This window comes from Hemiscyllium ocellatum, chromosome 19, assembly GCF_020745735.1.
Source record: "Hemiscyllium ocellatum isolate sHemOce1 chromosome 19, sHemOce1.pat.X.cur, whole genome shotgun sequence".
NCBI lineage: Eukaryota > Metazoa > Chordata > Chondrichthyes > Orectolobiformes > Hemiscylliidae > Hemiscyllium > Hemiscyllium ocellatum.
The window spans coordinates 60,470,617-60,498,023 of NC_083419.1; the positions used below are offsets into that span (position 1 = coordinate 60,470,617).

Below are 27,407 nucleotides of genomic sequence, written 5' to 3' on the forward strand. Positions count from 1 at the left end.
AGTGTGTGATTGTACTATATCATCTGTTCTCTGTTCTCTAATGAAGGTACCGATGCTCTCTGGGTTATGAGGGAAAACCAGCAGTGCATTGGCACCTTGACGAAGAATTCATTTTCTGTAAGTGTGTGTGCACATACATGTGTAGCAACCCCCTCGGAACAAAGGCGACATAGCTCAGGGAATGAACCTTTACCATGGAGAAGCTGTTGTATTGCAGGTGCCACATCATTCCGACTACAATCTCTCATTCTCACCCCACTTTGTCACAAATCACTTGGCAAAATGCACCAGCATACGAGCCCAGAGTGGTCACTAATGTTAAAGATATAACCAAATTACTCAACGCACCCAATTTACCTGTCTGGTGAACAGAAAACACTGATTATTTTTCTGTATTTACATGGGCGACTATTTATTACAAATATATTCACGCTAGGTAAACAAAAGCATGAATGGTCACCACATTACACCATTAGCTAAAATCCAAATCCCTTCTTAAAATCCTACATGCATAGACTGACAGAGCTAAACAAATGGTGTGGATGGAGGCAAAAATATTGGGGAAACGCAGTTCAATAGCTCCAACCCTCAAGACTCGATGAAGTGTCCCTTTTGCCTCTTCCAAGACCTTCTGACCTCTGGCCTTTGCATCCAAGTCTTTTCAGTTCCTTGCTGAAGACACAGGGGTGGAAGGGGCAGTTGAAACATCAATTGTTCAGTTTCTCAGTCACTGGTTAGATGCAATCTCATAAATAGGGGACAAACATGGCCAGACTTTAGTAAATTCAGTGAAAAGGAAGGAGAGATGTTGTCGCTGGCAGGCAAGAGACCTCTGCTCCTGAATTCTTCATTCACAAGCTGCCCACCTGCCCAGAAGAGCTGTTGTCATACTGAGGACTCCTGGCTCATGCGACTGATCCTCAGTGAAAACTCAAGTCAACAGTCTGTCTATGGAAGAGCTTGCTCAGCACAAGGTGCTGTTAGGTCTCCTTCCGCAGTCCATGGTTTACAATTGTATCCATCCAGTTCTGGTGCCCAATTCAAAGTAAAGGAAAATAAAAAGACTTGGTCTTTACAGTGTACTGGAGATTACTGGAAGGATTTGCAGATTGAAAATCAATCTGTCAGATCACATTCTGATAAAACTGGAATGGGACTTGAAACTAGAGCTTCTTGCCTAGAGATACGGGTGCTACCACTCACTCCACCACAAAGCCCCCTCATGTTTCACAGGGAAGCCTAAACAACAAATATTGTTTTGTGTATGACATCACAGCAGAGAAGCAGAGGGATCTTGAGGTTACTGGTCCACAGATACCTGAAGGTGGCAGGCCAGGTTAATAGGGTAGTTAAGATGGCAAATGAGTTACTTGCCTTTATCAGTCATGATACAGATTACAACAGGAGATTGATGGTGTTAAAATTGTACCTCAGTCACCATCAGTTGAAACACGAACATACTCTTCACTTCCCATAATTGTTTTGTGACTGTCGCATTTACAGATGTTTATTTTGATTAACCATTGCCCAAAATAACCCCAACCATCACGCAAACCAACCTTCCATCCACTGACTCCATCTATACTTCCCACTGCCTCGGGAAAGCAGCCAACATAATCCAAGACCCCTTCCACTCTGGTTACACTCTCTCTTCCACCTTCTACCACCAGGCAGAAGATACAAAAGTTCGAAAACATGTACCAACAGGTTCAAGAATAGCTTCTTCCTCGCTGTTCTCAGACTTTTGAACGGACCTCTCATATTAAAGTCGAACTGCACCTTCTCTGTAGCTGTAACACTATAATCTGCATTCTGTTCTATTACCCTGGTGCACTTGTATAAGCAAAGATTTGCTTGCATAGCAAGCTAAACAATACTTTTCACTGTATCTATGTACATGTGACAATAATAAATCAAAAATGAAAAAGTATCAAGCCTGACCAAATCCCATTAAAGGAAATTCCTTGTACCATCCTCTACAACAGTCCTTAATGTGGAGTTACACACCGAGTATAACATGGCATGCAGTTGTAATGTCTTTTGGGAAAATATGAATGTTCAAGTGGCCAAATAACATAGAAGGTTGAATAACATTCTAATGCTTTGAGGTGAGACGGATCACACAAGTTTGGGTTCACGAGGGTGATAAGATCTCCCAAACTCAGAAAAGCAACAGCAAGTTGTATTTACTCAGCTCCTTGAACATGGCATAACATCCCAAGGTAATTACTAGACTATCACCAGACAGAATACGACAACAAACCATCATCCAAGAGTGAGGCTTAAGGAATGTCTCGAGTGAAAAGACAAGTGAAGAGGTTCAGGGAGAGACCTCCAGAGTTTCGTACCTAGACAGCTGCCAATGGAAGTGGGAATTGTACCAGCGCACAGAGCTGAAGGAATGCTCCGTCTTTCAGAGAGTTGCAGCACTCTGTAGTTCAGCACCTCCATTTTCCACGCAACCCATCACTGCAGCCTGGTTAAATTTGAGTTGTACAAAGCTTGACAGTGAATCCACACCCACTTGGAGAGTGGAACCAAGCCAACCAGCTGATGGCGTATATAGCAATCCTATTTTCACTCTTATAATCTGTGGTGAATTCAATCTCATGTTTGAGAGGTGAAAGAGCAGACACCTAACCCACTTCACCACATCATTATATTTTGCGGGGAGGAAATTAAAGACTTATTAAGCTGTCAAGCTTCTTAATCAAGGCTAAAGTAAAGACTAAATACTGTTATTTTACATGAGTTTCACCATGTATACCTATTCTACTTCCTTTTAACTATATTTATATTATAAAACCACGATGTTTTCTGCTAAACTGCAAGTTCCCCTTTCCCCAGTGGTTGAAGATATTGACAATTTGTCTACACTTGACTGCTGTTGTTCCTACCCTTGCTCACAAGTAATAAAAACAATTGTTTTCTTCTTAGAAAATGAAATGAGAAACAATCCACAGACAGAGCTATACATTGATGGCTCATAATTCTTACATATAAGCTAGATTGCCACATATAGAACTATGATGAATGAAAATTCCACCTGTAACATGAAGGGGAAGAACTAATCATTCATATCATGATATTAGAGAGTCAACACACACCAACAATGCATCACTGTCCAGGCTTCCTGTCAACCTGAAACATATCATGGATTATACCTTAGCTCTCGGGAAGATGTAAAAGATTGTAACTATCTGAAGATATCATCAGGACGTGAAGTTGCAATGGATTCGAATCATCATTCCTTCATTGCCTCTGGCTTGCAATCTGAGATACCCTGCCTAATAGCATTGGTGACAAAAGCTTCACCATGCATGGACTGCACAGATTAAGAGATCAGTTCGTCACCATCTTCACAGGAGGTGGGACAATACAAACTAGCAATACCCGCGTGCTGGGAATGAACAAATCAAACAAAATTTAAGTTCTTCCTTGGTTCAATGAAAGTAAAATCATTGATCTTGTAAGGTCCACACAGAGGGCATGAGTTGGAAAGTTCAGTCTCACAATGATGGTGGCATCTCCTCTGACCTATTTCTCCTTTGAATAGTTTCTCTGGTGCAGGATCTACAGATTTCCAACACAGAGCATCGAACAAAGTCTGAGCATTCAGCAATATTTCGCGAAATATGTGGGCACAGTGCCATCTGCTGATTGTTGGTCGCACTGACTGACTGAACAAATAGTCAGGCTGGAAATCAGGCATTCCAAGCTGGGAACGGCAACTGTGAAACTGACCTTCCAAGATAACAAAGGCAGAGTTAGGTTTTTACCTTATTTTAACTTCAGTTTTTTAAAAAAAAATAAAAAATAACCTGCGCTGCGCAGCTCCTTTCGTCTGCTAGTGTTTTGCTGTCAATTGAAGTATTTTTCATTTAAAAAGCCTTAGTGCAAAATTTCCAGTGAGGTGGCATTGAACTCAGGTACACTTCACAGGTTGTGTTCTGTGTGAAAGGTGAAGCGTAAACTGGAGGCTGGCCAGAAAGTAACTGGTGTCTTTGAATCATTCTCAAGTAAGGCTAAACGACAGCAGAATTAATCAGGAGAAAACAACAGACAGAGATCACAAAGCTCAGCGAATTGAATTCTTATGAGTACCAACTCAAACGATTAGAGCTCTAGTGCTCATTGTTGATAAATCTATTGAAATCAATAGAAATCTGGGAACTTGCACCTCACAAATCACAGTTTGAATGCGTACATGCACACTCACATGTGCAGAGGAACCTCAATTATCCGAGTATTAATTATCCGAATATCAGATTATCCGAAGAAGATTTCAAGGTCCCACAAAAACGTTACATCAAAGAGGTGAGTATATTCCATTTACCTGTACTGAAGATGATGTGAAAACGCTGGCAAAAACAAAGAAACACAATCAGCTCCATCATCAGAGACTGGATTCTTTTAGGTAAGGGTTAGTTACACAGCCCTTTGCAAAAGTAAGCCTTTTATAGTATTCTTGACAGTTTCATTTTAAAAAAAAGGCTGAGAACGTAAATGCATTCACGAGACGGAGCTTCCATCTTCCTATCGCGAGATTGAGTTCCTGAAAACTGATACTGTCTTGCGATTGTAGAAGCTGTTCAGGACCTTGTTTAATGCTGAGATTTCATGGTAAGCTCTTCTCATTTTAACCTGTAATTTGTGGACTGCAAAGATTCGTTTGTTTAAATGGTAGACTCATTAAAATTATAGATTTAAACAAATTCTCTGGTCAAGCACAGCGTTAGATCAGTATGGCTCCCCCTGTTTAAGCTAAAATCAATTATCCGAATAATCAGTTATCCGAACGAATTAGTGCCAGCCCATCTCGTTCAGATAATGGAGGTTCCTCTGTACATGCTTGCGCCCAACGTAGCTCAGTTTGGCCTCATCTCCAAGCAGTCAACAGTCAAAATAAAGATATTACATAGTGTTCATGACTAAGCTAAAATAAACCGACATCTTACATATCAAACTGCCAGGAAGCATAAAGGAAGCAGAATGACTTACTATTAGAGGCATGGACAAACCAAACCTGGGGCAGTGCTGACATTTCCTGGAAGAATGTCATCTAGGTCTCAACATCTGCAGGACATACCACTTGTTGCAACGCTGGTCTGATCGGCTCTCTTTGCTTTCAGGAGTTAGAGGACGTTGCAGTTATTGAGTGGGATTTTCAAATGTTGGCAGGAGCGAGGTTGGGCGGGGACATATCCTGCATGAACTGTCAGTATTCCGGTGCCTTTGGAACATGCAGCAATGTTCAATTACAAACACAGGGGTTGTTAGAAAAGCAAAGTAGGTCTGGCATCACCTGTGAAGAGAAGTCAAAGTTAACATTACCGGTCCGTTAACCCGTCCTCAGAACGGACCCGAAACGTTAACTCTGACTTCTCTGCACAGATGGTGCCAGACCTGCTGAGCTTTTCAAACAACTCGTGTTTTCATTCCTGATTTACAGCATCCGCAGTTTTCATTGAGCAATGTCCAATTTCTGGATTGAGGGGAGCGAGAGAATAGAGGAGAATCAGCAACTGGCAATCCCCAACCAACTTGTGGAAAGCTAACCTTGCTAACCAGTCTCCCATGGGAAACCTTGTCAAAAGCCTTACTGAAGTCCATGTAGATCACATCCATGGCTCTGCCCTCATCAATCTTCTTTGTTACTTCTTCAAAAAACTCAATCAAGTTTGTGAGACATGATTTCCCACGCACAAAGCCAAGTTGACTTCCCCTAATCAGTCCTTGCCTTTCCAAATACATGGACAGCCTGTCCCTCAGGATTCCCTCCAACAACTTGCCCATCACCGATGTCAGGCTCACCGGTCTATAGTTCCCTGGCTTGCCTTACCACTCTTCTTAAACAGTGGCACCACGTTAGTCAACCTCCAGTCTTCCACATCTCACCTGTGACTATCGATGATACAAATATCTCAGCAAGAGGCCCAGCAATCACTTCTCTAGCTTCCCACAGAGTTCTCAGATAAACTTGATCAAGTCCTGGGGATTTATCCACTTTTATGCGTTTCGAGACATCCAGCACTTCCTCCTCTGTAATATGGATACTTTGCAAGATGTCACCATCTATTTCCCTACATTCTATATCTTCCATATCCTTTTCCACAGTAAATACTGATGCAAAATACTCATTTAGTATCTGCCCCATCTCCTGCAGCTCCACACAAAGGCCACCTTGCTGATCTTTGAGGGGCCCTATTCTCTCCCTAGTTACCCTTTTGTCCTTAATGTATTTGTAAAAACCGTTTGGATTCTCCTTAATTCTATTTGCCAAAGCTATCTCATGTCCCCTTTTTGCTCTCCTGATTTCTCTCAATTATAGTCTATTGCCTTTATATTCTTCTAAGGATTCACTCGATCTATCCTGTCTGTACCTGATATATGCTTCCTTCTTTTTCTTAACTAAACCCTCAATTTCTTTAGTCATCCAGCATTCCCTATTCCTACCAGCCTTTCCTTTCACCCTAACAAGAATATACTTTTGTTAGACTCTCATTATCTCATTTCTGAAGGCTTCCCATTTTCCAGCTGTCCCTTTGCCTGCAAACATCTGTTCCCAATCAGCTTTTGAAAGTTCTTGCCTAATACCATCAACTTTGGCCTTTCTCCAATTTAGAACTTCAACTTTAGATCTGGTCTATTCTTTTCCATCACTATTTTAAATCTAATAGAATTAGGGTCGTTGGCCGCAAATTACTCCCCTACTAACACCTCAGTCACCTGCCCTGCCTTATTTTCCAAGAGTAGGTCAAGTTTTGCACCTTCTCTAGTAGGTACATCCACATACTAAATCAGCACATTGTCTTGTACACACTTAACAGATTCCTCTCCACCTAAACCCTTAACACTATGGCAGTCCCAGTTTATGTTTTGAAAGTTAAAATCCCCGACCATAACCACCCTATTATTCTTACAGATAACTGAGGTTTCCTTACAAGTTTGTTTCTCAATTTCCCTCTGACTATTGGGGGGTCTATAATAGATTCCCAATAAGGTGATCATCCCTTTCTTATTTCTCAGTTCCACCCTAGCAAGATCCCTGGATGTATTTCTGGGAATACCTTCCCTCAATATAGCTGTAATGTTATCCCTTATCAAAAATACCACTCCCCCCTCTTTTCTTGCCTCCCTTTCTATCCTTCCTGTAGCATTTGTATCCTGGAACATTAAGCTGCCAGTCCTGCCCATCCCTGAGCCATGTTTCTGGAATTGCTATGATATCCCAGTCCCATGTTCCTAACCATGCCCGGAGTTCATCTGCCTTCCCTGTTAGGCCCCTTGCATTGAAATAAATGCAGTTTAATTTATCAGTCTTGCCTTGTTCTCTGCTTTGTCCCTGCCTGCCCTGACTGCTTGACTTGCCTTTGTTCTCAACTGTACCAGTCTCAGATTGATCTCTTCCCTCACTATCTCCCAGAGTTTCCCCCCCCCCCCCCCACCCCACCTTACTCATTTAAATCCTCCCCAGCAGCTCGAGCAGATCTCCCTGCCAGTATATTAGTCTGCTTCCAATTTAGTGCTATCCATCCTTCTTGTACAGGTCACTTCTACCCCAAAAGAGATTCCAATGATCCAAAAATGTGAATCCTTCTCCCCTACACCAGCTCCTCAGCCATTCATTCATCTGCCATATCTTCCTATTTCTGCCCTCACTAGCTCGTAGCACTGGGAGTAATCCAGATATTACTACCCTTGAGGACCTCCTTTTTAAATTCCTGCCAAACTCTCTGTATTCTCCCTTCAGAATCTCAACCTTTTCCCTTCCATGTTGCTGATTCCAATGTGTACAATGACCTCCTGCTGGTCCCTCTCCCCCTTGAGAACATGCTGCACCCTCTCTGAGACATCCTTGATCCTGGCACCAGGGAGGCAACACACCATTCTGATTTTTCGCTGCTGGCCACAGAAACGTCTGTCTATACCTCGGACTAGAGAATCCCCTAACACAATCGATTGCGTGGAACCCAACGTACCTCTCATGACATTAGAGCCAGTCTCAATACCAGATAATTGGCTGTTTGTGCTACGTACCCGAGTGTCCATCACCCCCTACATTTTCCAAAACAGCATACTTGCTTGAAATGGGGATAGCCACAGAAGATTCCTGTGGTACCTGCCTACTTCTGTTACCTTTCCTGGAGTTAACCCATCTATATGACTGTATCCGAGACTTTCCCCATCCATCACATCCCTTTGCTCTTGTAAATTCCTCATTGCCTCTACTTGCCTCTCCAACCGATCCATTTGATCTGTTAGGAATCACAACCAACTGCATTTATTGCAGATATAATCCTCAGCAACCCGTAAACTCTCACTCTACTAAGGGCCATTTTTGCTTCTTTCAATCCACAGATCCAGAAAATAGCACTGCCTTATTCCTCTACAAAACACTGCTCCAGGTTAAATTAATACTTATGGCTTATACTTTAAGTTTAATCAAGAGACATAGCTCAATAAAACATATAATCAAGAAAGAACCCTGTACTACTCTCCCAAACAGGTTCCTCCATGATCAGTTGTGAATTTCACTGGTTGTTAATTTTCCCAGACGCACTCCGATGTCCAGCGACACAGGAATTCAAACAGCAAAGGCAGTAACTGCTAACTCTGTCAGTTAGCAGTGTGGGTTCTTTCTTTCTCTCTCTCTCTCCTGCACTGACCTCACCATGTGCTTCCCTTGTCTGTTCTTCTCCCATTTAAAAGTCCTGTTGCTTTGACTTTTTTTTTCTCCCCAAGTTCCCAAACAACGAAACAGCAAATAAAATAGTAATTGCTGCCCCTGGAATTCGAGGAAATCACCTCCAACACCTAAAATACCTCACAGAAGAAGCAGCTGTTACAGAAATTTTTCCCATCCTCCATCTTGGATTACCCAAAATCCTTCCCTAAGTTTGCGTTCAGTCTCCCCGATGCAGAGAAGACCACACCAGGAGCACCGGATGCAGTAAGCTAGGTTGGGAGAGAAGCAGGTGAATCTCTGTCTCACTTGGAAGGATTGTTTGGGGTCCTGTATCCAGGTCGGGGTTGGTGGACTGGCAGGTTTTACATCATTTCCGATTGCAGGAGAAGGTACCTGGGGCTGGGTGGCTGGACTGGCGTGAACCAAGTACTGTCAGCGTGAACGGTCCAACAAAGGAGTGGCCACAGGCAACCGGTGCCTGCCTCTTTGTTAACTATATCGAACAGTCCCTCTTCAGTACCTACACAGGCACTGTGCCCAACTCTTCTGCCGTTTCATCGGTGCAGCGTCCTGCACCCAGGCTGAACTGGAGCAGTTCATCAACTTCACCCACAACTTCCACCCTGCCCTCAAATTCACTTGGTCCATCTTGGACACCTCCCTCCCCTTTCTTGACCTCACCATTTCCATCTCCAGTGAGTCTCCTGACGGATGTTTACTACAAACCCACAGACTCCCATAACTGCCTGGACTATGCCTCCTCCCACCCAGTATCCTGCAAGAGCTCCATCCCATTCTCCCATTTCTTCTGCCTCTGCTGCATCTGCTCGGTCAAGGAGACATTCCACTCACAAGTATCCCAGATGTTCACCTATTTTGCTAAATCAAACTACAGCGCCTGTTGGAGGAACAGTACCATATCTTCCAACTGGGCACCCTCCAGCCCAGAGGACTCAACATTGAGTTCTCCAATTTCAAATAACCTCCTTCCCCATCCTCCAACTCCGTTCCCAGCCCTTTCCCTTCGCTGACACTGCTCCCTGCCACCAACCAGATCCATTCCTCCCATTGACCAACTAGGTCATACCCTCTACCTGTGTTTACCTATCCACACTTCACCATCTTGCCCCGCCTCCCTCTTTACCTGCAGGTCCCCCCAGACCCACCCCATCTCCTGAAGAAGGGTTACACCCAAAACATCAACATCTGCACCTCCTGATGCTGCCTGGCTGGCTGTCTTCTTCCAGTCTCTTGCCTGCGCTGCACATTAGAAAACACTCATTAGCAGCACTACACAGAGACAAAGAACCATGAAACCAGAGGAATGTTACAACACAGAATGAGGCCACTCAGCCCATCGAGTATGCACTGGCTAAATAAACTAGCCATCTATTCTAATCTGATGCACTATCACCATAGTGTTGCAGGTAACAGCACTTGAAGATGCAATTACAGTCAGTTCTTCTCTAATGTGACGGTGGCGTTCTTGTGCAACCCTGCGTCATAGAAAGGCGCGCTTTAGAATCGGCACTTGAAGTGCTGGTGTTGTAATCGCATTACAGCCAACACACATTTTAAACGTTTGCGCTGTAGAAACTGTCCCCAATTCATCAATTGCATTACAGTGAATTTGTGTTGACGAAACATGCTTTACAACAGAGCGACATGTACAGATTCCTTTTCAATGCGCTTTAACTATCAAACTGGCCACCGACAATGTGATATTGCTATTGAACTAAAGACTGAGGAAAGTGTGTTCAGCGACCAGTGTTCAATTGTATGGGCCTGCTCCCTTGCCTGCTGCAATCTGCAAGGCAATGGCAAACACAGCCCTGGCTGCTACCTTAGACAATCACCCTCTACATTCTGTCCGTGTCTCCATGCAGCATCCCATAGTAAAGGTTTAGCATTGCAGCCACCCAGGGGAACTTTCACATTAACATTGCATTGTATTAGCATTTGAATGTGGCATAGGGCAGAGGTCAAAATAATATTTTATGAGAGCTCCTCTGGAGCGATACTTTTCAGTTTTAGGGACTTCATTTTCACTGACTTGTCCATCAGGTGATGCAGTCCTATCATAACAAGATCTCCTGTATTTGTGTCAGTATTTGGTATATTTTGGCTCACGCAGAAGTAGAATTAAAAGAATACAACATCTTCCTCAGTGAGGTGTGTGCAGTGGCATACCCCAGGAATCAGTGCTGGATCCTCTTTTGTTTGTGATATTCATACATGATATAGATGAGAATTTGGGGTGGGATGGAGATGATAAGTGAATTTGCTAATGATACAAACATTGGCTGGGTAGTTGGTAGTGAGGATAAAGGTGTTAGATTGCAACAGATGGGTAGGTCAGTGGCAGATTTAATTTAACCAGGATAATTCTGAGGTGGGGAATTTTGGAAGACAGAAGATGACAGGGTGAGCTCAATGACTGGTAAGACACTAGTTAGCTCAGAGGAACACAGGGATGTTAGAGTGCTTATCCACAGGTCCCCAAGGGTGGCAGACCAGATAAACAGTAGTGAGGAAGACATATGGAACACTTGCCTATATCTGTCATGACGCAGATTATAACAGTAGGGAGATTACGCTGGAGCTGTGCAGAACTTTGGTGAGGCCACTGCTGGCGTACAGTGTGCAGTTCTGGTCACCTGACTACAGGAAGGATGTGATAGCCCTCGAGGGGGTACAGAGGAGATTCACCAGGATGTTGCCTGGGATGGAGTATTTCAGCTATGAAGAGAGGCTGGGTAAGCTCAGCTTTGAAGGGGAGAAGTTTGAGGGGAGACCTGATTGAGTTGCGTAAGATTATATGAGGGTGGGGACAATATGAATAGAAAGCAGCTGTTCCCCTGAAGGGTCAATATTTGAAGGGAAGATAATTTTAAAGTGAAAGGCAGAAGGTTTAGAGAGGATTTGAGGAAAGACTTTTTTTCCCAGAGGATGGTGGGATCTGGAATGCACTGCGTGGAGGGCAGCTGAGGCCTCATTGCCTTCAAAAAGTATTTGGATGAGCACTTGAAGTGTCATAACATTCAGGATTATGGGCCCAGTGCAGAAAGGTGGGACGAGTGTGGAAAGTAGAATATGTTTGGCAGTACAGACCCGATGGGCCAAGTGGCCTCTTCTTTACTGTATGATTTTCTAAGGTTTTATCAAAAATTAACTTGCTTTAGATTTACAGACACAGTACACAAGTGAAGCTTTTATTCTGAAGTTCTTAGTTCTTTAGAATGGTCACTGGACCCGAAATATTAACTCCGCTCTCTCTCTCCACAGAAGCTGCTAGATCTGCCGAATTTCTCCAGCACTTTCTGTTATTTCTTCTGACCTGCGGTTCTTGTGTTTTTTTTCAACAACTTTTATTTCTTTGGCCTAACAATTTTTAAATTGACGCAAAGACAGTAATTATAAGTTAGCAATATAAGATTGTTAGCAAAATAATCATACGCTCCTCCACCCTGAACACACTTTCTCCAAGCTGTTGAAGTCAACAGCTAATGCCCATTCTTTGCAAATGTACAAGTCTGGAGGATTTTAAGGCAGGCAGTTAGCGCCCTTTCTACTTCATCTCAGTTCTTAACCTCAGATTTCAATTTAAATATTGACACAGTGTTTATTAAAATAGCATCCACCTCATTCGTTCCACAACTGCAGCCTTAAGCTGGCAAACCCACAATAAATTTCGAGGGATTCATCAGTGATTTCAATTTGTCCTGGCTCCGGGTTAGTTGAGTATTCCTTTGCTGATGGCTTTGAAACTGTCCTCTCTCCTTTGTAGCCTCCACCCCACCCATGGGATGCAGATGTTGCTGATTTGGTCAGCATTTATTGCCCATCTAATGCCCAAAGTGCAAAGGTCAACCACAATACTGTCCATCTGGAGTCACACATAGGCCAGACCAGGTAAAGACAACAGATTTTCTTCAATAAAGGACATGAGTGAGTTTGATGGATTCTTATGGCCGTCAAAAATGGTTACATGGTCAACATTAAGCCGGTTGTCTACTCCAGATCTTAGCTAGTTCTAATTTCACCATTCTCCATGGTCCCCATATAGAGTCATAGAGTCATAGAAATGTACAGCATGGAAACAGACCCTTCGGTCCAACCAGTCCATGCCGACCAGATATCCGAAACCCAATCTAGTCCCACCTGCCAGCATCCAGCCCATATCCCTCCAAACCTTTCCCATTCATATACCCATCCAAATGCCTCTTAAATGTTACAATTGCACCAGCCTCCACCACATCCCCTGGCAGCTCAGTCCATACAGGTACCACCCTCTGCGTGAAAAAGCTGCCCCTTAGGTCTCTTTTATATCTTTCCCCTTTGCCAATTAATACGATCATGCCTCATCTGGGGCTTCAACATTAACTTCCTGCCCACGCATAGCCCATCATTTGCAGGACACATGTCCCACCAAGAGCAAAGCTCACTGCACACATTCAGACATGGTTTACAAATACATTCAAACAGCTTTTGTCAGCTCACCAAAGGAAGGAAGAACTAAAAGAGGAAGAGATGGCAGCTGCTGAGAGAGGCTGGCATCCTTACAACCAACACCTCACAAACTGAGACCCTTGAAGAAATTTAGACTTGCCATTACCTGCTGCTTTTAGAAGGATTGTGTCAGGCTATACAGCAGCAGTGAAAGCTACAACCCGAAGTTGCTTACAACAGAGAACACAGGGGGCTAACACCTTCAACATATTGTCTAGTTATCACCCATTGTTACAGCTAAGCTGTGAATGCAACTTTTATATAAAAAGGTTTTGTGATTTACAAATGAAAGAAGTGAAACTCTCATGGTATTCGAAAGATTCAACAGACAATGAAAGTATTTTTCAATGTATAATTTCAGTTAGATCATACTGTAAAGTTTTGCCATACATTCTGTGCCTTAGATTTGTGTCCTCCACAATCACCTGATGAAGGACTGTCGCTCTGAAAGCTAGTGTGCTTCCAATTAAACCAGTTGGACCATAACCTGGTGTCATGTGATTTTTAACTTTGCTTTACAAAGCATTTCTGTCGTACTGAACCCTGTTGGGAGTTTTATGTAAAATGTGATGTTAAAGTGTCCCCTGCTGGTCTGACAGAGAGTTACAACTGAAGGTAAAATTAGTGAGTGCTCCTGCTCAATCTGAGGAAATCTTCAGATAAAATAAGACGGACTGCAAGAATTTTAGAGAAATCAAAGATGAAGATTAAGATCTGGCATATCAACTCTACTAAAATAAATCTTTTTTTTAACAAGTCAGTTCTTTTGCCTTTATTACCTTGCTCAACAGAATGAGATGTCCATCAATCTGGACTCTACAATGGCATCTGTTCTAAATTATTTTTCATTAATTTTAATTCATGCCATCTGGTCCTTTTTCATTTATAGTTTGAAATAATATTCTGAGTTTGCCTAATGTGCAAATATTTTTAATAAGGTTCCACCTCACTGTAGCTAATCCAGACTCAAAAGCTTAAGCTTCTCCAGATTTTAATTGTGGTTCACCCTCTTCACATTTGGGAATAGCTCTTTTCAAGACACATGGTCCAAATGAAACGCTGTGGCAACCAAAACCGAGCACAATATGAGACACCACATCCACAGAGGCTGGATTTCCTCACGTGACCATGCCAACCAATGACCTCCACCATCAGTGTGCCCAGTGATCAAAAGTCACATCAGTGAAAGTGCGATCATCGAAGACTGCGTAAAACTGGACTCAATTTGATGAGTCATCCTCAAGGTTAATTTTTTTTTAAATGTTGTTGGACGCTGATTGGTGCAAAATGCTTCCACACGTTAACATGGAATAACAAGGACCAAATGGTTCTTAGAGTCATAGACATAGAGTCATAGAGATGTACAACAAGGAAACAGACCCTTCGGTCCAACTTGTCCATGCCGACCAGATAGCCCAACCCAATCTAGTCCCACCTGTCAGCACCCTACTCACATCCCTCCAAATCCTTTCAGATGCCTTCCAAACATTGCAATTGTACCAGTCTCCACCACTTTCTCTGGCAACTCTCTCCATACACGCACTGCTCTCTGCGTGAAAATGTTGCCCCTTGGGTCTCTTTTATATCTTGCCCTTCTCACCCTGAACCTGTACCCTCTAGTTCTGGACTCCCCCACCTGAGGAAAAAGACTTTGTCTATTTATCCTATCCATGCCCCTCATGATTTTATAAGCCTCTGTAAGGTTGTCCTAAGCCTCCGCGCTCCAAGGAAAACAGCCCCAGCCTATTCATCATCTCCCGAAAGCTCAGATCCTCCAACTCTGGCAACATCCTAGTAAATATTTTCTAAACCCTTTCAAGTTTTACAATATCCTACCGATAGAAAGGAGACCAGAACTGCACACAATATTCCAAAAGTGGCCGAACCAACGTCCTGTACAGCTACAACATGACCACCCAACTCCTGTACTCAATACTCTGACCAATAAAGGAAAGCATACTAAACACCTTCTTCACTATCCTATCTACCTGCGACTCCACTTTCAAGGAGCTACACTCACCAGGACCTTACCATTATGTATATATGTCCTACTAAGGATTTGCTTTCTCAAAATGCAACACCTCGCATTTAGATTAGGTTAGATTCCCTAAAGTGTGGAAACAGGCCCTTCGGCCCAACAAATCCAGATCGACCCTCTGAAGAGTAACCCACCCAGACCTAGTTTCCTCTAATTAATGCACCTAACATTAGGGGCAATTTAGCATGGTTAATTCACCTGACCTGCACATCTCTGAACTCTGGGAGAAAACCAGAGCACCCAGAGGAAACCCACGCAGACCCGGGGAGAACGTGGAAACTCCACACAGACAGTCACCCAAGGCTGGATTCGAACCTGGGTCCCTGGCATTGTGAGGTAGCAGTGCTAATTACTGAACCACCGTGCCACCCCTGTTTTTATTTATCGATATTAAACTCCATCTGCCACTCCTCAATCCTTCGCCCATCTGTTCAAGATCCCGTTGTAATCGGAGGTAACCTTCTTCGCTGTCCACTACACCTCTAATTTTGGTGTCACCTACAAACTTACTAAGTATGCCTCCTATGTTTACATCCAAATCATTTATACAAATGACAAAAAGTCTTACTGACTGGTGAATGAGAATGCCCATAATTTGGCAATATTATGCCAATAAAGCCTCAGTGGATGGTGCAACTCAACGACCTTGTCTCCGAGGCTGGAATCGAGTCCAGGTCCCTGGTGCTGTGAGGGAGCAGTGCTAACCACTGAGCCACAGTGCCACCAATGGGTGCCAATTTCATAGCGCAATTCCTGATACTAGTTCTCAAATCAAGTTTTCATTCACTGAGTTCAATTCAACCAGCTGGCAGTCATCCCAATTCCCCAGTCCATGCCTCTGGATTCCTAGCTTCAATAACGTTGCTGCCACCCCCTCTCATTGTTCCTATTGCGACAGACACCACCAATCTGCCAAGTCAACATCAGGTTCCATACAGTTCCTAATTGGGTCATGAAACTGTAACATGTTGTCAGGCTAGGTCTCGTCGATTTGATTAGCTGTTTAAGATGAAATAAAGGACAACTAAAAGGATGACTTCTATCACAATCGTTCTCAGAGACAACCATCAGCAAGTTTTCTTTCAGCTTTAAATTCTACAGAACAAACTGCTTTCACATTTTGTTTGGGCAGACAGCGATTAGAAGTAAACTTCTACTGGTTTTGTTGTTCCCACGCCTCCACTGGTTTTCTTGGGCTCTCTTTCCACCCCGGATTATGGTGGGAGACCAGGAACTGTGCTAGTGACATTTTTCATCACGATAGGTGGATTAGTCAGCAGTAAATGTAGGGCGGTGGGTTGCTCATCGGAGGGTCGGTGTGGACTTGTTGGGCCGAAGGGATTCTAATCTAAAACTAATCTCTTCCACAATTCATCTTACTATGGATAGTTGAGGAAAGGGGAAAATAAGCAGAAAAGAATATGCAAACCAATAAGTGAGCACAGGAGCAAGTTCTCCTCTTAACAAAACTCTGGTGCTGCAACACTTGGGAATATTGCATACAGTTTTGGTCACCGCATTTTAGGAAGGATATGAAAGCTTTGGAAAGGGTGCAGAGGAAATTCACTAGGATGCTACTTGGTATGGAGGGAAGGTCTTATTAGGAAAGGCTGAGGGACTTGAAGCTGTTTTTGTTAGACAGAAGAAGGTTGAAAGGTGACTTAATTGAGACATATAAGGTAATCAGAGGGTTAGATAAGATGGACAGTGAGACCCTTTTTCCTCAGATGGTACTGGCTAGCATGAAGGCACATAGCTTTAAATTCAAGGGTGATAGATTTAGGACAGATATCAGATGTAGTTTCTTTGCTCAGAGAGTAGTAGGGGCATGGAACATCCTACCTGCAACAGTAGAAGATTCGTCATCTTTAAGGGCATTTAAATGGTTACTGGATAAACATATGGATGAAAAATGGAATAGTGAAGGATAGATAGGTTTCAGACTGGTTCCACGGGTCGGCGCAACATTGAGGGCCGAAGGACCTGGACTGCGCTATAATGTTCTATGTTCTGTGTTAAAATTAGTGCTATTTTGAATCAGTTATGCATTAATTAACAAGCAATTATGTACACACCCATCGAGCTCGAACTTCTGTTTTCTCTCCATCACACCACTCCTGTTCTGAAGGCATTGCCCCAAGTTTCGCAACAATGTCAGTAATGTGGGAAAATGAAACCACTCGCCAATACTTCCAGGTTCAGGACAATGCCCCCAACCCAATGCCTCACGGAGTCATTACAATGCAGGAGGACATTTAACCCAACAGGAATGTACTGGCTCTCCTGTTGAGCAATTTATTTCGTGCTATTCCCTCATCACCTCCCTGTAACCGTGCACAATTCTTCCTTTGCAGTTAACATTCTGATTACAATTCTGAATGCTTTAATTGAACCTGTAACAGACTCTCAGGCAGTGCACTCCAGCTTAACCACTCACTGCCCTCTCATTCTCAATCCTTTCACAAGAGGGAACAGTTTCATCATCAGATGCATGCCCTCCCACCCAATGACCTGTATTTAATATACAACTCTTCTTTCAAATTCCACATTGTCCTTCAAAAGCACAGCTAAATCAAGCTGCCTGTACCTGATGACAAGCTCCAGGATCCTCTGCTATTCCTATATACATCCCAAGTATTTGGAACATACTTATAAAAGATATTAGATCATAAGTCTATAAACTCTGGTGTTAAATGTGCAGGCTTGACAAACCTGCCGGACTTATTCTGTGTAAGTTCATCAGCCAATATCGCAATAGCAAAGTAATCCATTGCCTGTCACCTGGTATAATTACCCATGTCATTAGCAAACACAAAGGATAAATTACTATCAACAGCACATAAGGGAGACGTACAAATTTTATTTGAAAATGGAGGTTGTTACAGAGACAGTGAATATACTTCAGACACAGCAAATAAATGAGATTGTAGGAACGGTTGTTTCACATTGCATGAACCACTTCTCTGACTAAAAAAATTGACTCTGGGAGTGGTGACCTGATCTTAACACCTCCATTACAGCTACTACATGCCACATGTAGCATATTCTTCCTTTCCACTGGAAATGTTCCCCCTTTTAACTGGCCACATAAGTCACCACCAACACAATGTCCGCAGGTCTGTCTGGAATCGGACATCATTTAATAGTTGTAACTTGCTGGTGTGAACTTAACTATGGGCAGCAAGAGCAATCACTGGAACACTGCAGAGATACACTCACATCACGGGCTTGATTTTCAAATGACAGGACCTAGAACACAATGGAAACCTGCTGATACAGCATTAGCATCCCACCTCAGGATTCCCTAGTCCATCAGGAAAGGTGGATCGGCAAGTATTGGAGCTGTTAAATCTGTCAAAGGAAGGATTTTTAAATGAAGGGACCACAGTTATGTCCCACCATGGGCAAGTGGGACTTGGATATTGGAGGCTGCAGCAACTACAGGAAGGGAGAGGAGTGCTGACGTCACTTGTATACTGTTTATCTTGCCAAATGGACTCAAACCTAGTCTGGGAAAAATTCCCTTCCCAAATATCCATTCAAACAACAGAAACAGCGGTGGACACAAGGAAATGTAGAGCAATGTGTAAGTTAGAGAAGTCGAAAATGGACCTAAACCATCTTGGCAAAACATTAGCTTACTGTCAGAAAACAATCTCTTGTTCATTTTACCCATGACTACAGGCAGGAAAACATGATCTGTGGAACATCCTAGCCACAATTTTCCCCAACTACCATGTCACATTGTGGGACACCTGACAAAATCAAACAAAACCTAAGAGATAGGATACATAATCATCTAGAAAGGAATAATTTGATTAGGGATAGTCAACACGGTTTTGTGAAGGTTAGGCATGAGATGGTGACCAAACAGATGGATGACAGTAAAGCAGTTGACGGGGTGCATGTAAGGCATTTGGTAAGACTCCCCATGGTCGGTTATTGCAGAAAATACGGAGGCATGGGATTGAAGGTGATTTAGCAGTTTGGATCAGAAATTGGCTAGCTGAAAGAAGATAGAGGGTGGTAATTGATGGAAAATGTTAGTCCTGGAGTTCAGTTACTAGTGGTGGGCCATAAGGATCTGTTTTGGGGCCACTGCTGTTTGTCATTTTTATAAATGACCTGGATGAGGGCACGGAAGGATGGGTTAGTAAATCTGCAGATGACACTAAGGTGGGTGGACAGTGCTGAAGGATATTGCAGGTTACAGAGGGACATCGATAAGCTGCAGAGCTGGATTGAGAGGTGGCAAATGGCGTTTAATGCGGAGAAGTATGAGATGATTCACGTTGTAAGGAGTAAAGAGTACTGGGATAATGATAAGATTCTTGGTAGTGTAGATGAGCAGAGATGCCTGAAAGTTGCCACCCAAATTGATAGGGTTGTTAAAGTGGTGTATGGTGTGCTAGCTTTTATTAGTAAAGGGATTGAGTTTTGGAGCCATGGGATCATGCTGCAGCTGTACAAAACTCTAGTGCGGCCGCACTTGGAGTATTGCGTACAGTTCTGGTCGTTGCATTATATCAAGGATGTGGAAGCATTGGAAAGGGTGGAAAGGAGATTTACCAGGATGTTGCCTGTTATGGAGGGAAGGTCTTATGAGGAAAGGCTGAGGGACTTGAGGCTGTTTATGTTAGAGAAAAGAAGGTTAAGAGGTGATTTAATAGAGGCATACAAGATGATCAGAGGTTTAGATAGTGTGGACAGTGAGAGCCTTTTTCCTCAGATGGTGCTGGCTAGCACGAGGGGACATAGCTTTAAATTTCGGGGTCATAGATATGGGACAGATGTTAGAGGTAGGTTCTTTACTCAGAGAGTGGTAGGGAAGTGGAACGCCCTGCCTGCAACAGTAATGGACTTGCCAACTTTAAGGGCATTTAAATGGTCATTGGATAAACATTTTGATGATAATGGAATCGTGTAGGTTAGATGGGCTTTAGATTGGTTTCGTGGGTTAGTGCAACATGGAGGGCCAAAGTGCCTATACTGTGCTGTAATGTTTCATGTTCTCAAGCCAAAAAAAAGAGATAATAGACATAGGTCAGCTCACAGTCATCCTGAACAGAAGGGACTACATAGAGAAAACCAATGCACTACTCGCAGACACCAACATCTACTAACAGGTGGCGCTAGATCCAACCCCACAACTAGGAAACAAAATTACATATCTCCTAAGAAAATTACACAATTCTGGACAATTAAACAAGATGGAATTCCAGAAAATGAAATCAGATGGGACCAACACCCCACAATTCTAAGGACTACCAAAAATCCATAAACCAGGAGCCCCCCCTCAGACCCATAGTCTCACTACCTGGAACACCAACTTACAGACTGGCCAAAGAACTACACGCAAGACTGAAATACCGAGTAGAAGAGTCACAGCACTCCATCCACTCCACCCAGGAATTCCTAAAAATCATCAAAAACACCAAAATAGAGGAAGACGAAGCAATGATCTCATTCAACGTAACAGTACTGTTCAACTCCATCAACATCGACCTGGCAAAGGAAACACTTACCACACTCTTAGAAGAGACCATCACACACACCCCAACCACCATCAATCACATTACCAACGAAAACATCATGAAGCTAGTGGACCTGTGCCTCACCACCCACTTCACCTTCAACAACATAGTCTACAAACAAACCAACGGCACACCCATGGGATCTCTGCTATCAGGATTCATAGCAGAAATGGTAATGCAAACACTAGAACAAACAGCCCTACTAACCATCAAACCAAAAATCTGGGTCCGCTACGCAGATGACACCTTTGTCATCACAAAACGAAACAAGATAGAAGAGACATTTAACATCATCAACAACACCCTCACAGGCATAAAGTTCACCAAGGAGGAAGAAACCAACAACAAACTTGCATTCCTGGGCGTCACAGTCGAAAGAAAGGACAAGGGAGAACTATGAACCTGCGTATACAGAAAAACGATCAAATACTTAACTACACCAGCAACCATCCCAACACACACAAACAAAGCTGTATCAGAACACTATTCCAACGAGCCATCACACACTGCAGAACAGACGAACTTAGGAAAACAGAGGAGAACTACCTATACAATGTATTCAAGAAGAACGGGTACTCAAAAAATACAGTCTGCAGATTCCTCAAGAACAAACCACGACAAGCAGACCAGACACAGCCAGAAACCCTAACCACCTTACCAGACTACGTAGGACAAACAGGAAGAAAGTTAGCCACCTGGATACAGGAACACCAGCTAGCCATAAAAAGACACGATCCTCTCTCCCTCGTAGCCCTACAAACGGAGAAAAAAAACACCATTTCGACTGGGATAACACATCTATCCTGGGACAGGCTAAACAAAAACATGCTAGAGAATTCCTAGAGGACTGGCACTCCAACCACAACGCCATAAACAAACACATAGATCTAGATACCATCTATCAACCCCTCAGAAAACAAACACAACACAAACCCCAGGAACCCCATCCAGGACAAACATATCAATAGAAAGCAGGAGACAACAGCTTCGCTTCACTTGGAGGTCACCACTGATGATGTTACCTAGCCAGGTAATGAAACGTCTGGATATCAAACCCACAGCTAAGCGAGCAAACCTACACCCTAGAGATAATAGAACTCTGCTAAATTTCTGATTCCTTCAGGAAATTAACACCAGTCTAGGTATTGCCATTGATTCTGGATACATATTGTAAGTATGCAAACATTAGTGTTCTGTGGTCTGACATTGAATGGAAGGTAGTTGATTTGATTGATGATTGCAGTGATAACCTGTGATGAGAATGTTGTTCAATGAAAATAACCTAGATCAGCACGTGACAAGGACATTTTAATGACCTTCAACTCTGGTCTCTTACCTCTATCCTGCGTTCCATGTAGTCTTTCTCTTTCTCAAAGTCAATGGTATAACCATTTGTTGACCAGACTAATGACAGGTCCAGGATGGGGTCATGAGATGCATGGCACTCCATCGTGCCATTTTCCCCTACGGTAATATCAATGTTCGATGGCTCAAGAGTGATTCTGGTGGGTTCTGTAAGGACATAAAGAAGAAATGTAAAACCAACATATTTACAACATCTAAGCGTCTTGAAAACTCTTCCAAATAGCATGAGCCAAAGCAGAATGTGGAACTGTAAGCCATGTGTACTTTGTGTTCAAATGGGAGACAAAACATGAAAGCTGATGGGACACTGTGGGTGCTGGCAGCTAGTTTGTAAAGGTTTACAAACAAACTCCTTACTCCTCATGGGCTTTTTAAAATATTAATTTTAATCATTTACTCCCAATAACTAATGCTGCGCTGAAAAAGCTCTCTTGTTGCTCCCAAGTTCCTAGCCTGTGAAGTATGCAGTTACACAACATTGTTCTGTCCACACTAACTCCCATTTCACAGGATCTTGACCAACGTCTGGATTATATTACTTGCTCGTGTAGCATTACGCTGCATCAGCAAGGGAGGATGTGACTTTGGAATTATCACGTGGTAAAAGCCGAAGAAACTCAGTTCGTACTGGCAAAATGACAACATCAACAAATGGCATTTATTTTGTGTCTAGGAGACATGTCAAAGCACTTTACAGAGGTATAATTGAAGACAAATGAATAATAAGCCAAGGAAAGCAATATGAGGGGTCACAACAGAAAGCCTGATCAGAGAGACAGATTCTAAGCAGAATATTGAAGGGGAAGGAGAAGGTTAAGGAGAGAGTTCCACAGCTCAGAATCAAATGCTGCAGACTTAACTAGGCAGAAGTGGGTACTGGAGTTGCTGGAGATCAGAGTCAAGATTAGAGTGATAAAGCACAGCAGGTCAGGCAGCATCTAAGGAGCAGGAAAAATTGATATTTCTGGCAAAAGCCCTTCATCATTCCTGAAACGTTGACTTTTCCAGCTCCCTCGGATGCTGCCTGCCCTGCTGTGCTTTTCCAGCACCACTCTAATCTTGACTGCAGACTCAACTGTCAATGTGGGCCGAAGGGAATTGTGCATATTTGAGGACTGCAGAGTTCTCCAAGGGTTGAGTAGCTAGAGAAGATCAGTGAGATATGGAAAGGTGGACAGTGTTCAACACCGAGGTGAGGATATTAAACCCAAGGCTTTGGTGGACTGGATGGCAATGCAGATCAGAGGGAACAGGAGTGATGGATGAAACGGACTTCACGCAAGTTAGAAGGTGCACATCAGGCAATTGAGCTAATATCAGATTTTTGCCCAGTCCACAGTTTCTCATAGTTGTTGCAAAGGTCAGGAAATACATCAAGTTGCTAAACTCTCACATGGAGGCGGTGTAGCTAGCCCCCTGTTTTGTATAAATGGGATTAGGGGACAATTAGCTGTGGTTTTGAAGAAATGGCCGAAGAATCTAAATGAAAGGAGGGGTAGTGAAGAGGAAAAAGTGGTGAGAAAAATTATCTGAATAACGTGAAGAGAAGTGGGATAGCTGGAGATGATTTATCAAGGAAGAACAGGTTTGCTACTTCTAACAGAAGAAACATGAGCACTGATCTAAATATACACCTGACTTCTTTCACTTCCTTATTGCTCAACATGTAAGGTTTTTCCAAAAATGTCTTCATTAACCTGGATCAGGAATCTACTTTGCTCTTCAGCACAGGTTATTCGATCGGCGATCGCTGAATTTGGATTCTTTTGGGTTTAATGGACAATCTGGTGAAATGATCAGCTTTTTCTGAAGTCATAACTAAATTGCAGTGTTCTTGTCTTGAGCCTTTGCATTAATAAACCACAGGGGGCGCTATTTAAGCTGAACAGAAGAGCCCAGAGCCGAATTAATAATGTCAGTGGAATGAGATATGAAGAAAGCTTTGAATTAAGACATTACAAGAGTCTCAACAGAGAGATGAGTAAGGTGGCAAATATCAGGGGATAAACCAACCAGTTCAAGTTCAAATTAATGTCTGGAAGTAACCAAAATGGAACGTTAGTTTGGATCACTCGCAGAAAGTGATTACTGCAGATGCTGGAGATCTGAGTCTAGATTAGAGTGGTACTGGAAAAGCACAGCAGGTCAGGCAGCATCCGAGGAGCAGGAAAATCGACGTTTCAGGCAAATGCCCTTCATCAGGAATCTGATGAAGCCATTCCTGATGAAGGGCTTTTGCCTGGAACATTGATTTTCCTGCTCCTCTGATGCTGCCTGACCTGCTGTGCTTTTCCAGTACCATTCTAACCTGGATAACTAATGGGGAAAATAACGGGTTCAAACAGCGGGCTGTGGTTGGGGGTTGTTATGTCTGTGCCCAGGTAATCTTGAAAGAGGATGACATGGTGCCCACTGGTGCATGTCTGGCTTTGCATTACAGGGGCTGGAGTCCATGATCTCCCACTGAAGCAACATTCTAATATAAACTTAAATTTGTTTTTTTGGTACAATTAGCTAATTAGTTTAGTAGATTTTATTTGCATTCAAAAGTATATAAAGGGGATGGAAATACCATTACAGCTATACAAAATCCTACTTGGACTATAACTGAGATGTGGCAGTCAGGTTGGACAATGATCTTTATATACCAGAAGGAACACAGAACGACAAAAATGTTCACAGAAATCCATGAGTGCAACTCTGAGGAGAGATCACATAAACTAGGCTTGTCTTTCTGGGATAGGAATCAATTTACTGTGGCAGGGAGAATCTTGAAAGGCATTGACAGGGTAAATAAAAGGAAACCTTTTCTGCTCATCAGGAAGCCTAGGACAGGGGATCATGACTGTATATTTAAGCCAGGGTTTTTTTAAGTTAAGAAGTTGGTCTTTACTCTCGTGGGTTCATTTCAAACTTTACACTGGACTGTGTTTACGATCTCCAGGAGGTCCAATCCAGTTTTGAACCTATTTAGTTTTACATTGGGAGTTGTGCATCAGAAAGTAGCAGATTACCAAACCCTTTCATGAACTACACTTGGGCCAATCTAGTCCTTTTATTAAAAGCTAGCTCGAGGGGATAAGCTGGATGATGCAATATGACTTGGCACACTGTCAGACGTGAAAATAATTAAGTTTCCAGGGAAAGATATTCAGGAACATTTTTTAAATTGAAAATAAGAGATCCAAAGTCTTCAGTTAAAAATGGCAGCAGTTCGACTAAGTTTAAAATAACTCTGTGGCAAAGCGTTGTTCCCTTACCGGTCACTGTTAAAGTGCCACTGCTGTTAGCCTTTCCCCTGTTGTTCTCTGCAAAACAGGTATAGACTCCCTCATCGGCCTTAGACAGGTCCCGAATCTCCAAAGTGCCATTGAACCAAATGGACATCCTACAATAAATGCAACACAAGACAAATTACAGAGAATTTATAACATAAAACCCAGACTGGTCCACCATAGTGCTTACAATCTACTGAAGCCTCCTCCCAATCTTCTTTTCCTTTCCTGTCTTCATCTGCTCCTCCTTTCACTTATGAATATAGGAACAGGAGCAGACTGTTCAGCCCTTTGATCCTGTTCCACCATTCAAAGAGGTCATGCCTGATAGAGTCGTAGAGATGCATAGCACGGAAACAGACCCTTTGGTCTAACTTGTCCATGCCAACCAGACATTGCCAGCATTTGGCCCATATCCCTCTCAACCCTTCCTATTCATTGCCTGTCTCTTTGTTGGCTATGTAGAACAGTTGATCTTCTGTAATTACACCGGCACCGCTCCCAACCTCTTCCTCCGCTACATTGATGACTGCATTGGCGCCACCTCGTGCTCCCATGAGGAGGTTGAGCAATTCATCAACTTCACCAACACATTCCACCCTGACCTTAAGTTTACCTGGACCATCTCTGACACCTCCCTCCCCTTCCTGGACCTCTCCATCTCCATTAATGACGACCGACTTGACACTGACATTTTTCACAAACCCACCGACTCCCACAGCTACCTGGATTACACCTCTTCCCACCCTACCTCTTGCAAAAATGCCATCACGTATTCCCAATTCCTCCGCCGTATCTGCTCCCAGGAGGACCAGTTCCACCAAAGAACACACCAGATGGCCTCCTTCTTTAGAGACCGCAATTTCCCTTCCCACATGGTTAAAGATGCCCTCCAACGCAGCTCGTCCACATCCCGCACCTCCGCCCTCAGACCCCACCCATCCAACCGTAACAAGGACAGAATGCCCCTGGTGCTCACCTTCCACCCTACAAACCTTCGCATAAACCAAATCATCCGCTGACATTTCCACCACCTCCAAAAAGACCCCACCACCAGGGATATATTTCCCTCCCCACTCCTTTCCGCCTTCCGCAAAGACCGTGCCCTCCGTGACTACTTGGTCAGGTCCATGTCCCCCTACAACCCACCCTCCCATCCTGGCATTTTCCCCTGCCACCACAGGAACTATAAAACCTGTGCCCACACCTCCTCCCTCACCTCTATCCAAGGCCCTAAAGGAGCCTTCCACATCCATCAAAGTTTTACCTGCACATCCACCAATATCATTTATTGTATCCGTTGCTCCCGATACGCTCTTCTCTACATTGGGGAGACTGTGCGCCTCCTAGCAGAGCGCTTTAGGGAACATCTCTAGGACACCCACACCAGTCAAACACACCGGCCCGTGGCCCAACATTTCAACTCCCCCTCCCACTCTGCCGAGGACGAGGTCGTCCTAGGCCTCCTTCACCGCCATTCCCTCACCACCAGACGCCTGGAGGAAGAACGTCTCATCTTCTGCCTCGGAACACTTCAACCCTGGGGCATCAATGTGGACTTCAACAGTTTCCTCATTTCCCCTTCCCCCACCTCATCCTAGTTCCTAACTTCCAGCTCAGCACTGTCTCCATGACTTGTCCGGACTTGCCCTACCTGCCTGTCTCCTTTTCCACCTATCCACTCCACCCTCTCCTCCCTGACCTATCACCTTCATCCCCTCCCCCACTCACCCATTGTACTCTATGCTGCTTTGTCCTCATCCCCACCCTCCTCTAGTTTATCTCTCCACGCTTCAGGCTCACTGCCTTTATTCCTGATGAAGGGCTTTTGCCCGAAACTTCGATTTCGCTGCACTTTGGATGCTGCCTGAACTGCACCACTAATCCAGAATCCTTCCTATTCATTGGCCAATCTATCCTTCCTAAGGTGTGGTGCCCAGATATGCTCACAGTACTCTAAGTGAGATCTAATAAAGGTTTTCTATAACTACAAAATT

General features: G+C 43.5%; 1 protein-coding gene across 4 annotated transcripts in view; it reads right to left on the minus strand.

Moving 5' to 3' along the window:
- Positions 1-27,407, minus strand: part of cntn1b (contactin 1b) — a 661,974-nt gene that overhangs the window by 340,860 nt on the left and 293,707 nt on the right. For all 4 annotated transcript variants that reach the window (XM_060839985.1, XM_060839987.1, XM_060839988.1 and 1 more), the window contains 2 exons: positions 25,396-25,523; positions 22,107-22,282 (listed from right to left, as the gene is read on the minus strand). In XM_060839985.1, the coding sequence (XP_060695968.1) occupies positions 22,107-22,282; positions 25,396-25,523 (304 nt within the window). The remainder of the gene's footprint in view (positions 1-22,106; positions 22,283-25,395; positions 25,524-27,407) is intronic.